This window comes from Peromyscus maniculatus, chromosome 4 (genome assembly GCF_049852395.1).
Source record: "Peromyscus maniculatus bairdii isolate BWxNUB_F1_BW_parent chromosome 4, HU_Pman_BW_mat_3.1, whole genome shotgun sequence".
NCBI classification, from domain to species: domain Eukaryota; kingdom Metazoa; phylum Chordata; class Mammalia; order Rodentia; family Cricetidae; genus Peromyscus; species Peromyscus maniculatus.
Window position 1 is genome coordinate 102,916,273 of NC_134855.1, and position 12,855 is coordinate 102,929,127.

At 44.0% G+C, this 12,855-nt stretch overlaps 1 protein-coding gene across 3 annotated transcripts in view; it reads left to right on the forward strand.

Annotated features, from left to right (window-relative positions):
* Slc12a1 (solute carrier family 12 member 1) overlaps nt 1-12,855 on the forward strand; it is an 83,656-nt gene that overhangs the window by 7,539 nt on the left and 63,262 nt on the right. Inside the window, exons 2-7 of one of the 3 annotated variants that reach the window (XM_076570542.1) lie at nt 1,808-1,939; nt 2,085-2,160; nt 6,770-6,865; nt 10,234-10,373; nt 11,420-11,530; nt 12,320-12,431. In XM_076570542.1, coding sequence (XP_076426657.1) covers nt 1,808-1,939; nt 2,085-2,160; nt 6,770-6,865; nt 10,234-10,373; nt 11,420-11,530; nt 12,320-12,431 — 667 coding nt within the window. Of the gene's footprint in view, nt 1-1,807; nt 1,940-2,084; nt 2,161-6,769; nt 6,866-7,391; nt 7,488-7,938; nt 8,035-10,233; nt 10,374-11,419; nt 11,531-12,319; nt 12,432-12,855 lie in introns of all 3 variants that reach the window. The other 2 variants (XM_006993926.4, XM_006993927.4) reach the window with 2 other exon arrangements.

Genomic DNA, 12,855 nt, shown 5'->3' on the forward strand with positions numbered 1-12,855 from the left:
ACAGAGACTGAAGTGGTAGTCATAGTCTGCACTAGGTCCTTTGCATAATTTTTATTTAAGAAATTTTTAAATTTATTTTACATACCAACCAGAGAGCCCCCTCTTATCCCTCCTCCCACTCCCCCTCAGCCTCTCCCAACCCTCATCCCCTCCTCCAAAAGGATAAGGCCTCCCATGGGGGGTCAGCAAAGCCGGGTACATTCACTTGAGGCAGGACCAAGCCCCTCCCCCCTGCATCAAGGCTGAGCAAGGTGTCCCACCATAGGTAATGGCTCCAGAAAGCCAGCTCATGCACCAAGGATAGATCGTGATCCCACTGCCAGGGACCCTTCGCACAGACAAAGCTACACAACTGTCTCCCGCATGCAGAGGGCCTAGCCAGGTCCCATCCTCTGCATATACATCATGGCTGCTTAGCTTGGTGTTTTTGTGGGACTCATACCGTGGGAGTGGGGGTATCTCCGACTCTTTTGCCTGCTCTTGGGACCCTTTTCCTCCTGCTGGGTTGTCTCATCCAGCCTTGATGTGAGGGTTTGTGCCTAGTGTTACTGTACATTGTTATGCTGTGTTTGGCTGGTATCTCTGGAGGCCTGCTCTTTTCTGAAGGGAAATGGAGGAGCAGTGGATCTGGGAGAGAGGGGAGGTGGAGGGAAAGAGGACTAGGAGGAATGGAGGGAGGAGATCGGGGTCTATTGAAAACAAAACAAAAAATTAAATTAGACAAGTTTGAAAAAAAAGAAATTTCCTTTTGGGACTAGAGAGATAGCTTAGCTGTTTAGGGCATTTTTTTTGCTTCTGCAGAGGACCTGTGTTCCAGTTCCTGTACCCACAAGGTGGCTCACAACCATCCATAACTCCAACGCCAAGGGATCTGAGGTCTATTCTGGCCTCTGTACACACCAAGCACACACATGGTATGCAGATGTGCATGTGGGCAAACATCTGTACATATAAAATAAATAAATAAATAAATAAATAAATAAATAAATAAATAAATAAATAAATAAATAAATAAATAAATAAAATTAATGAGAGTTCCGATATGGGATGAGTACTCTTGCAGTCACGCAATGCCTTTAGCCTCTTGTAGACTGCCAGAAGTTGCTGTTTGTGAGTATAGAAAAAAACACTTCTACGGGTTTTATCATTTGCCCCTCTTAAAGACTTTGCATGAACAGTTTATTGTCATTACTTAACTTATTTTTAAACAAAGTTGTAGTTTATTAAGAAACTATTTTAACAGAGTTAAGTATTGTCAGAGAGGGAGTGAGGGGAGAGATTGTGTTCTTACCTAAATATTAATTTGAAAAGAGGTTGGGAAAGAGGGAAGAGAGGAGGGATTGTTCCAAGTAACTGAGTGAAACAAAACACAGGGAAAGAATTCCAGCTACTCTGCATCCAGGAGGCTTATCACTCTGTCCTCCAACGCGTGGCACAAACGACCCTCGCCTGGCCTTGCCTGGCTTTCCTCCCTTGAATCTGTTGTCTTGTTTTTATCCTTTTGCATTTTAAATTCACTTAAGTCTGACCACTTTTATGTCGTTAGTGGCAGGATGGCCTCGGTTCTGTCTACCGTCCTCCAGCCTTAGCCATGGTTGGAAATGACTCACAAAGGGAACTCATTGGCTCCCGGGGTAAGAAACAATAGCAACATTATTTGCTGAAGTTATTTAAATAGTTTTTTTTTTCTAGAGTTTTATGGCCACTGTTTTGATTTGGCTTTGAAAGTTTTAAGAAACGGCTTATTTGATCCACCACTGTGTTTGTTTGTTTTGTTTTGTTTTGTTTTTCCTTGGTAAAAATGCAGAATGTGACCGTGGCCCCTGGATCAGCTGACAGGGTTGCTAATGGCGACGGGATGCCAGGAGATGAACAAGCGGAAAACAAGGAGGAAGACACAGCCGGGGTTGTGAAGTTTGGATGGGTGAAAGGTGTGCTGGTAAGAAAACTTCCGTGTTTACCAAGGAGAGCCATCTGCTGGGGGATCGGACAGGATTCACTAGGCAGCCCCGGACACCAGAGTTACTAAGGGGGTTGGTCGGGCTTGGTCCTGCACCTCTCTCCATCCTCACTTCCATCCACAGGTGAGATGCATGCTGAACATCTGGGGAGTCATGCTCTTCATTCGCCTTTCCTGGATTGTTGGAGAAGCCGGAATCGGTGAGCAATTTCCCCTCCTAAATGATTTTTATGTAAATTGTAAGCTTAATGACAAACTTGGTTCTCTATCAATGCGCAGAAGACGAAGGTCACAGAAGGCATTTACACCTGAGAACTTTTTTTTTTTTTTTTTTTTTTTTTGCCTCTGACAATGCCAGGGAGGAGAGGTGAGACGCTAACTCCTGTGAGACTGGAATTTTCCATTTGCCCAACAGGGGAATGGTCAAGCGAGTATCTCTAGCTTTCTATAGAGTTTCAAGCATATGGGTGTATAAAGCATATTTACTTCAAATAACTATGGTCACACTTTGGGATATATTGATGTTCGCATTTTATTTGCCTCAGACTATTCCACTTATGAAGACTGGCAAAAGTTCACTTAGCGAAAACCATCTGTGGGGAAGTGGTAAAAATGTATGTACGACTACATACGTTGAGCTGACTAGTCAAAAGGCTGCATTGTGAACATTTTCCAAAGAAAATCTCTGTGTTACTGTCAGATGCCAGCAGTAAACAGCAAGTGCTCATAAAATATCCCAACTCTAAGCCTAAACTGATAATTGAAATGACTCCAGTCATTGCAAGTGATTACTTATAATGTAGGTAACCAGTTTTTTTTTTCTGAATAGAAAAATATTGTATTATTCCAGGAGTGATGATTTGATGCTTTTCAATTACACTCCACTTAAAAATTCAGTTTTGTAAAAAGCGTTTTTACGAAGAATGTAAAATTTATTTGAAAAACTTATTTGAGTTTTTACCTAAGTTCCTAACTTACTGTGATACAAATCGACAGTGTTCTGTTGTATGTGCTCCTCGGAAAAACATGGATTGAGTGCTGAGGGGAGACTTAGAAGCGAGTATTGGTATGGAGAACACAGGAGCTCAGCTGTGCCTTCATCTGCTGCTCAGGGAGACATCTCCATTTGTGTGTGGAGGTACCTGGTGTTATCTACCTCCTTCCACACACTTTAGGACGCACAGTGGACAGCTGGAGCGGGAAGGCTCCCCTCCAACAGGGAGCCCGGAGCCAGCCCCAGCGTTTTTTTCCATGTTTCTTGTTCAGCAGCTGCTATGTGCCTGACAGAAAGGCTGCTTGCCGGTTTGATGATGCGTAGCAAATGAATGCCTGCAGCCGCGGGGTCCAAAATAAGTAGATGCCGTGCCATGGAAAATCTGCAGCTTAATATTGCCAAGGCTTTGCTCCGGGGCTTCATGCAAAATTAGGTTTTTAAGGGCAGTTTAGTAACTTATTGAGATCATCAAGACGCAGTTCTTTGTGTGGAGGTGTGAGCCCAGACAGCCCAAGGCAAGAGTAATTCTTTCTAATGTATGTATTTAACACCCATATGTTTGGGCAACAATCTGCACTTTAATCAGATCTTACACAACTCTTCACAGTCAACCCAGTTTCACGTTTATTACAAAGGTATAAAGGATCCTCTCTCTGCTAAGCAGTTTGCTTCACTTTTAGACATTAGTGTGTCTAAACAAAATCATTTCATTTGTGTACTGGAATCACGCTTAGAAGTCAGTAGCGATCACTCTCACCTAACGGTGTGCATGGACTTTTCTGTTGATTGGAGTTGTTGGTGTTGCTTTTTCTCATGCTCTTTTATCTAAGAGCATGGAATTTAGTGATTAGTAGAAACATCTTATCAATCTACACTGTTACAGACCTAGAGCTAACTGAACCGAATGGTCCCATTTGGGATTTGTGTGCTGATAGTTTTCTCACCCATTTTGCTGACTTCCCCACTCTGTGTTGCAGATGTTCCTCTCTAGAGTCTGAATTGAATTCATATCATCCTTCAGGTCCTGGACCATTTTTGCCAGAACTTTTGAAATCTTCATCCGGCACTAGCTCAAGTGTCGGCATCTTTGAGTTCGGGCCTGTTGGTTTGGAGGGGTCTTCTTAATGAGCTTCATACTCTTTAAGACTCAGCCCCTGGTTCCATTTAATGAGACAGCTTCTCTCTCTCTCTCTCTCTCTCTCTCTCTCTCTCTCTCTCTCTCTCTCTCTCTCTCTCACACACACACACACACACACACACACACACACACACACACACTACCAGGGAACTATCCAACAGACACTGTGTTCGGCTTACTTCTCTCTATATTTCAGAAGAAAAGACGCAAATACAAGCATTTTCTTCTTGGTTTAGGCATAGTTTAGGGAAAGAAAAAAAAAAACTATATATTTTCAAGCCCAGACCCTGGAGATAAGCCAGGAGGAATCTGGTGACCGAAGTTATAGCCCAGGCAGCCATTCTGGGACTCTGTGTCTGGGCTGCCCAATCCTAAAGACATGTGATAGACTGAGTAGACAATGCTGTCCATTTGTTCCTCATTTTGAACAACTTGCTGGGACAGTATCATTTCCAATTAACTCAACATTAGGCAGGGAAGTTGGGTGTGAAAAGTGAATGTGACCCAAAGCAAGTCACTTACACTCTGGGTTTTACTTTGCAGCTAAAGCATAGGAAAATGAGTTAATTATCTCCCAATCAATTATTTGAAGATATAGCTAAAAAACAAAAATCTTGCTGAATGGGAAAATACCAGGTGAGATGGGCTGAAGCTAGATGACTCATCTCACTACAGGGTGAGCAAGAATGATCTGACGTGGAATAGAAGGGTGCAGAAGCCTGGGATTCGCTTTCAAAGCTCCGAACCCAGAATGTGGGCATTTTAATAGGCATCCCCAGCACTTCCAGCAGCAGGTCAGGCAAGAGCCACGTTTTGAGGAATCAACAATCAGAACGCTCTCTCAGCTGCCTCTCATCCTAGGACTTTTTGTTTGTGAGAAAAAAAAAATCAAGCCTCCCACTGTTTTAAAGTGGAAACTGGTGTTCAAACAGGTCACAGAAACGTATGGGGCAGGACAGGTGGGAATGGCTCGGGAGACAACGATTGGGAAATAATGAAGTTAGAGCGGAAGCAACGTCATACAATGCAAACGTGTGAGCCCTTAAAGGGTCTAGGCTGTGCTAAACGTCCGTCCTCAAACCTCCTAAAAGCAAAATAACGTGCAAAGGCTTGGAATAAACCACCTTTCATGGCACCAGCACCCAAGGCCACACAGGAGAAGTGATGCTCCTCGGGGTGTCTCTGTAGGACAAAATATTTAGTGTGGCTGCTTCTTACAACCTCCACTCTAAGGGTCCGTGGCAGGGGTGGTAAAGTGGGTAAGACTACTTTACGTGTGGGCGAATGCTCAACAACACAGAGTGAAACACTCCGAGTCACTGAACTCGCCATTCTCTCCCTGAATTCTCTATCAGCTTCTTAGGAGGGAGTGTTAAGGTGGCGGGGGAGAGGGGGAGATACATTTCCTCCGTCCATCTTGGGTTCATAGCCTGTGGCCTCAGGCTTTAGACTGTCAGACATCAGGTTAACAAAAGAACGTGTTTATTCATGTATTGTGTACACACACGGAGGACTCTGTGGCGGGTGGAGATTCAGAGGGGTGGCCAGAACACTTGGACATCACCTTAACAAAAGAACAAGGAAAGTGCAGGAACACCACTAGACAAAGAGAAGGGAATTTTGAGTTTCTAGGGTGGCCAATTGTGGGAAGGGAAATGAATAGAGAAATTTATTAGAAGACAAGGCCTGGTCTGGAAGGCTTGCTGGATTCCCGAGGAATCTTCTACAGGCTGACGAGGCTCTGCCCTTGTCTCTGTGTGTGAACATCAGTCCTCCAGATAAAGAAAGCATGGACACATTCACACATGCGCGTCCCTGACCTGGGCAAAGAGGAAAGCCTAGAGCTGTCCTTGTGTCCTTATGTTCACTTGTGTTGCTTAAAAAAAATTCCTTATACCACAGTGATATATTCTAGTATATTCTATGCCTGCCTAAGTGACACACACACACAAACACACATACACACACACTTGCTGTGAGTTTCATGAAACTAAAAGTATGCAAACCTTTCCTTTGAATTTGTTTCTCCTCATAATCACCGCCCTTCTGAACTATAGTATCCTCAAGGGTGGCTCTTTCATCCTGCTGTATTTACACCTTGCATTTCTCCCACTGCTGACCACACAGCTAGGTATGCAGGAGGCTTTCCATAAACACTAGTATTTATGAGTGCTGTGGTTACACCGATAGAGTGCCACCAGTGAGTCCTGCCCTCCCTGCACTGTGACAGCAACTTCACACATCCACTCCTTCTAACTTAACTGCCATTTGGGTATCAGAAAATAAGTCAATTCTGAAGACACACAGCAAATAAGTTAGTGTACCTAAATTTGGCTCTGTCTGATTTACCCACCTACCTAATGAACAATTTGCTAATGAAGACATTTAACTGGAAAGTTAGAATAACCTTCATTTATACTAACAGCTGAGGGCTGGTCATCCAAGACCAGGTTCATCCTACACTTTGACCGGTCTGAATTGTTCACTTGGGGGGGCAGCACAGCTCTGCACATCCCAGATCTTGAATCTCTTAGAACCTGAATGATGATTTCCTGGCCAGCTTGTTAAATTCAAATGCGGTCCTTCAATGACTACCCAGATGTGTTTGCTTTTATGTAAATGACCCCATGAGCTGTTCCACCATTTAATCGCACTTATTTTTCCTCTCTCAACTGAGGTCTTGGTGTGATTATCATCGGCTTAGCCGTGACAGTGACAGCCATCACTGGTTTATCCACCTCTGCTATCGCCACAAATGGATATGTCAGAGGAGGTAATTAAAGTTGTGAGTCAGATCATCATTTGTAAGGTAAAGGCAACACAGGCTCCAACAGCTCACTGCTGACCTTTCTGGGGTGTTTTCAAAGGTAACGCGAGTTGGTTTCTTTTCTCCCCCAGGCAAAGGGGTGCAAGAAAAATGAAGAAGGGTTTAACCTTTGTCAAATCCCCAACTTTCTCATTCAGGTTCCTCTCAAGCAAGAGAGAAGGTCAGATGTCATGTTTCCTCTTTCACAGCCAGGGTAGCTTCTCTCCCAGGACATCAGCAGAAGTCGGCTTTTCCTTTCCAGGGCTGCACTTTAGACTGTGGGACGCTTGGATGCCACCCTTCATCATCATGAGTGTTTCTTGGACTTGATCTTTATGCCAGCATACTAACTCCATCTTCGTGGAAAGAAACCCCCCTGGGGCCCAAGGCACAGACCTGAAAAGCTAAATGAAAAGGCAGTAGAGGTTGCAGGAGTAGGGATCCCAAGGAAGAAGAGTAACATGTAATATCTTCTGTCTTTCATTGCTAACAGGTCTTGGAGTTCTTATAATTCTTCTTTCCACCATGGTAACCTCTATCACTGGGTTGTCAACTTCTGCAATAGCAACAAACGGGTTTGTTCGTGGAGGTAAAAATCTCTAAGATACCTAATATCCTCATCACGTGTTACGGGTAGGCACAAGTTTCTATATATTTGGTTACTGATGGGCACAAGGAAGTGTGGAGGAGCCGATTGCAGAGAGCAAGCACGGTGAGTGTAGTCCAAGTCCTCCCAGGTCACGGCTGACAGCATCCTGGCACATTACAGGTCCTGCTCCAGATGTGCGGAGTCCTTGGGGAAAGCTCTTATTTTCCAGATCAGTCTTCTTGCTGGTGTTTCTCGGGAAATGACTCCTCGGTATGGCTGCAGTTTTAAAGTACAGTGCATTTCAGGTGCCTCCTACCCGGTCGTGGAGTGGGACCAATCAGAACATTTCAGGTTTCTGCAGGAAGACTGACCTTCTGTGACCGACACTTCCCGATGTATTGGTGATCTTTCTACCTACTGGAGTCAAACACCTCTGTTGGGGGTTTTGCAGGTCTGGGAGTCATCATCATTGGCCTGAGCGTAGTAGTGACGACACTCACAGGTATTTCTATGTCTGCTATTTGCACAAATGGAGTAGTTCGAGGAGGTAAGCCAACTGACTTACTTTTGATTATAAGCTCTGGTTGCATTCCTGTCCAGCGGTGTTTAATAACTGGTTGTGAAGATTTTATGTTGCTAACTGGCCCCCAAGACTTGAAACAAAACAAAGCAAAATTCAGATAACGAGGTAAAATTCTCCTCAATTAAACAAGAAGAGACCTGGAGAAAGGGCTCCTTTGATCCATTTCCTGTAATGAGTCCCACTGGGTTCTCAGTACCAGGTGAGCTCTACTGGCGCCCTCCTTGGTCCTCTCCGGCTGGGTGCTCCCCAACATCCCACTTCACGGTGGTAATTCCCACACAGCCGACACTCCTGCACCCAGCCTTCAGGTTCTCCCCAAACACTCTGCTTCTATGACAACATCAAGAAAAAGAAAAATTAAAAAGTAAATAAATGAAACAATGAATTACTGTCAAGCTTTCAGGAGCAGGCAGGCCGGGGTAGAACACAAAGTAGATGAAGTTTGTCACTGTCCTAAGGGCCTCAGGGGTATGTTCACATCAGTACTGGTGCTAGAGGAGGTCAGAAGATGGTGGTAGACTTACAGGTGATTGTGAGCTGCTTGACTCAGGTCCTCTGCTAAAATAATACACGCTCTCAGTCACTGAGCCATCTCTAGCATGGTTTTGGTGTTATGAGACAATGTCTTACTCTGCAGGGCCAGAGTGGCCTTGCGTCCACCACAATCCACTTGTCTTAGCCTTCCCAATTCCTTGATTGCAGGCATGAGTACCACCCCTGCTACCCACCCCCACCCCCAAGCCCTACTCGGGGCTTTCTAAAAGGTCACCCTACCCCGTAACACATCTCCCCTCTCAGCATATATTTTATTAGCTGCTTTTTTAAAGATTTATTTTACTTTATGTGCATGAGTATTTTGTCTGCATCTATGTGTATGCACCCTGTGTGTGCCTGGTGCCCGAGGTAGTCAGAAGAGGCATCAGAACCACTGGAACTGGAATTACGTATGGTCTTGAGCTATCACATGGGTGCTGAGAATTGAACCTGGGTCCTTTGCAAGAGCAACAAGTGCTCCTAACTATGGCGTCAATTCTCCAGCCCCATCTGTCTCTTGTTTTGACTGTTAGGCCCACGTAACTGTCTAGCCAATTTGTTGAGCAAAGTTAAGGGATTTGCTCTACCAGATTAAACTCCATTTTGAGAACTTATCTATACTGAGCACAGTTCCTCCTCTGCAAAAGGCTCGCTTTTGTTCTGAGTCTATTCCATGTTGAGTCTCGGACTCCCATGACTAGCTCCACTTAAGAAGTCATTACGGTGTCCCTGTCCCTCATCTAGACTGCTCTAGTGTCAGTCACTGGCTCTAGGTTCTGAAGTGGTCACCCTCAGTTTTCATGTCACCGAAATGGGTGGACATACACAAAGCTATTCTTCAGCGTTCAAGGAAGAACACAGGTTCCCAGCCCTCCTCCTACTTTTCTTTCCACTCCACATCCTTACTATGGGAATTCAAGCTTCGTTAGGCTAAAGCCAGAAAACGAGGCTGCTTTACAGAGTGGGTAACACACACCTCGATACAGCTGCTCCTTTTACAGATCAGCTACCAAAAAACTGCATGCGATAAAATGGAAGTCAGAAATAAAAAGAGAAAGAAAGAAAAAAAGAAAGAAAACAACTGCTTTGTTCTTTTGAGTCGGGGCTTTATGTAGCCCAGGCTAGCCTCAATTTTACTATAGCTGAGGATGACCTTGAAAACTTAATCCTCCTGCCTCTACCTCCAAAGGGCGAGGATAACAGATTTGTGCCATAATTACCAGAAAAGGATGAGTTCTACCATTTCATTTTCTACCCTGGTCTGTCGATTTCTGGAAATTTTGAATCTAAAACTTTACTTCAATTACATTATTTATTTGGATACTCTAATGATTTTTTTAAAAAAGACAAAGCTTTTGAGTAGAGCTTATCGTTATTATTTATTAATTTAAATCAGGATTCTAACGTGTAAGTTTCAATAGTTTGAATTTTATTGGCATGTACCTTTCGGGCTATGTACAGAGTACAAGGTGGGTCTGACCACCAGTACTCATTATGATGACACAGGACATATTAAATGAATAAGAATCCATAATATTCTTCTGGGGCTGATTAAGAGTTGGAGTTTAACTCTAGAGACTGAAGATCTTGGCATCTCCTCCAGTGACAGACACTGCTCTCTTGTTGCAGGTGGCGCCTACTACCTGATTTCTCGGAGCTTAGGGCCTGAGTTTGGAGGGTCTATAGGCTTGATCTTTGCTTTCGCCAACGCAGTGGCTGTCGCTATGTACGTGGTGGGGTTTGCGGAGACTGTGGTAGATCTCCTTAAGGTAATGAAAGTACTTCTTTGTGTAGACAAAGTAACTCAACCTTCTTTTACAGGGCCCTAGGGGATAGTTTCATGTCCAGATATGAGGAGGAGAATTCAGTATCAGGGAGGAGCGAGCCCCAGGCATAACGTCAGAAGGTCCGGCTTTCAGTTCAGCTTCTCGTCCTACCATCTGGGAGGCATTAGACCAGTTTCCTTGACGTCTGAGGCTTGTTTTCTAAAGCGGAAAGAGGAGCTAATTCACTGCTCCGTGCATTTCACACGAGTTCCGTGCAGATCAGATAAAAAGGTTATGTGTGGAGAGTGTGTAGAATAAGAAGCTTCAGAAAGAAGGCAGGCATCATTTCCTGTAGACACACCACGGTTGCTCACAAGGTTTCCAAAGATGAAGAAAGGTCAAACATGAGGACAACTTGCTGCAGAAAATGAGGCCTTTCTTAGCTAAGCGCCCTACCCAGTGCTCTGGGAACAAGCTCTTAGAGCCTATGCAGTGTGGTAACAACTGAGCTTCCTCACCTTAAAGGCCTAGCTGAGTTCTGCTGGTGAAAGTATGTCTATGTGGAAATTAGATGAATAAATGAGCCTATTGTGTATTTCTTAAGGTACGTTCTCTTAATATTACTGAGTTTGTATTCTCTGTTATTAAGTTGAACAACACTTATTTTCCAATGCTCATATTGTAAACCACCCATTTTTATTCTTCTAAATTCCCCTTGGCACATGAAAGTGGCTAGTCCTTTTGTGGAAGCACAACAGAAAAGGTGTGGACATACATACTTTGAGTTAATGCTGCAATGTCTCCTGAAGCTGTGACTAGAAGGAATTTCTAAATTCTAGCCCCTAGCCTTGCCTATCAAAGGCCTATATCACAGATAAAGTAAAATTAGAATTTTTTTTGCCTTCCAGAACTTACAAACACTTATTTTCTTATTATCCCATATGCCCCTAGGCATCTGTATGCACTATCTTTTCTTCTTGTTGAATATTATAAAAACTGCTGAATGCAAAGAGCTATCTCTAATCACTTGAGTGATTTCCTCCCCCCAGGAGAGTGACTCAATGATGGTGGATCCAACCAATGACATCCGGATAATCGGTTCCATCACCGTGGTGATCCTGCTAGGAATCTCAGTAGCTGGGATGGAGTGGGAAGCGAAGGTGGGTGTCTCTAAATAACACTGTAACAAGTGCTGGCCAGGCCCTGAGTTAATCACAACAAAAGGAACACCAAATGCACAAAGAACAGCTGTCATCTTTTCATTACAGCAAAAGGTATGAGTGCATGCAAGGTGGACATCATAACTCAGTAGTCAGACTTCCCCTTGGGCTGCCAGCTCACAAATAATGACATTGAGACTTATTATTAATTATGAAAGCTTGGCCTTAGCTTAGGCTTGTCCCCAGCTAGCTCTTATAACTTAAATTAACCTGTTTTTATTAATCTACATTGCCACGTGCTTTGGTTACCTCTCCTCTATACCATATGTCCAACTTCTTTAGTGTCTCGCTGGCATCTCTCGTGTGCCTAGATTCATCTCAAGTTCCTCTCTCTGCCCAGAAGTCCCACCTATTCTCTCCTGCCTCACTACTGGCCATTCAGTTTTTTTATTAAACCAATCATAGCAACACATCTTCCCATGGTGTAAACAATATTTCTCGACAAGTACCAAGTCTGGTCAAGACTCAAGGTTATGTACCAGGTCGTCAGGCCATGCGTCACTTTGTTTTCTGCCACTGTGGTCACACAGGCAGCAAGGTTGATGCATCTTCGTGTACAACTATTGTGTACAACTATTGTGCAGACCAGCAGCACGGAACACTGGGAACCCAGGTCTCATCCTCAAGCCCTGAGCAGAGAGCAGGGCCACATATTAAGCTTCAGCTGTAAGGTGAGAATGTCCATTTCGCTGTTGCTTCTAACTTGGTCCTGTTCCTGTGGTGTCTCAGGCTCAAGTGATCCTCCTGGTCATTCTTCTCATTGCCATTGCAAATTTCTTCATTGGAACTGTCATCCCATCCAATAACGAGAAGAGATCCAGAGGCTTCTTCAACTATCAAGGTAAGCAGGGCTAATCAGTCGCTTCTCAGTTCATGTGTCTACATTGTTCTCCCCCATTGCTACCTCACTCACCCATCTCCAGCCACCAGAACTTCAGTGCAGTCCAGGAAAGGGCCTAGAGTTGAATTCAGGAGAGCCATGGTTGTGTTTCAACTCTTGGTTATCAACTGAACAGGTTGTACATATCCTGTTTGCTTCTCAGATTTTTCCCACTAGATTAATAATGACAACTCCCTGAGGAAACTTTGAAAAGGAACTATGGAAAGTATTTTGTTGCTGGAGGACGTGGAGTGGCCTTAATAATTTCACCAATCGTATTTAAAATGTAAAAGTAATTTTGAGAAGTCAATCTTTTTCAGTTGAAGATAAGAAGGTCTCTTGAAAGTCCTTGAATCCTGGATTATCACTCAGTGGCTAGACAATA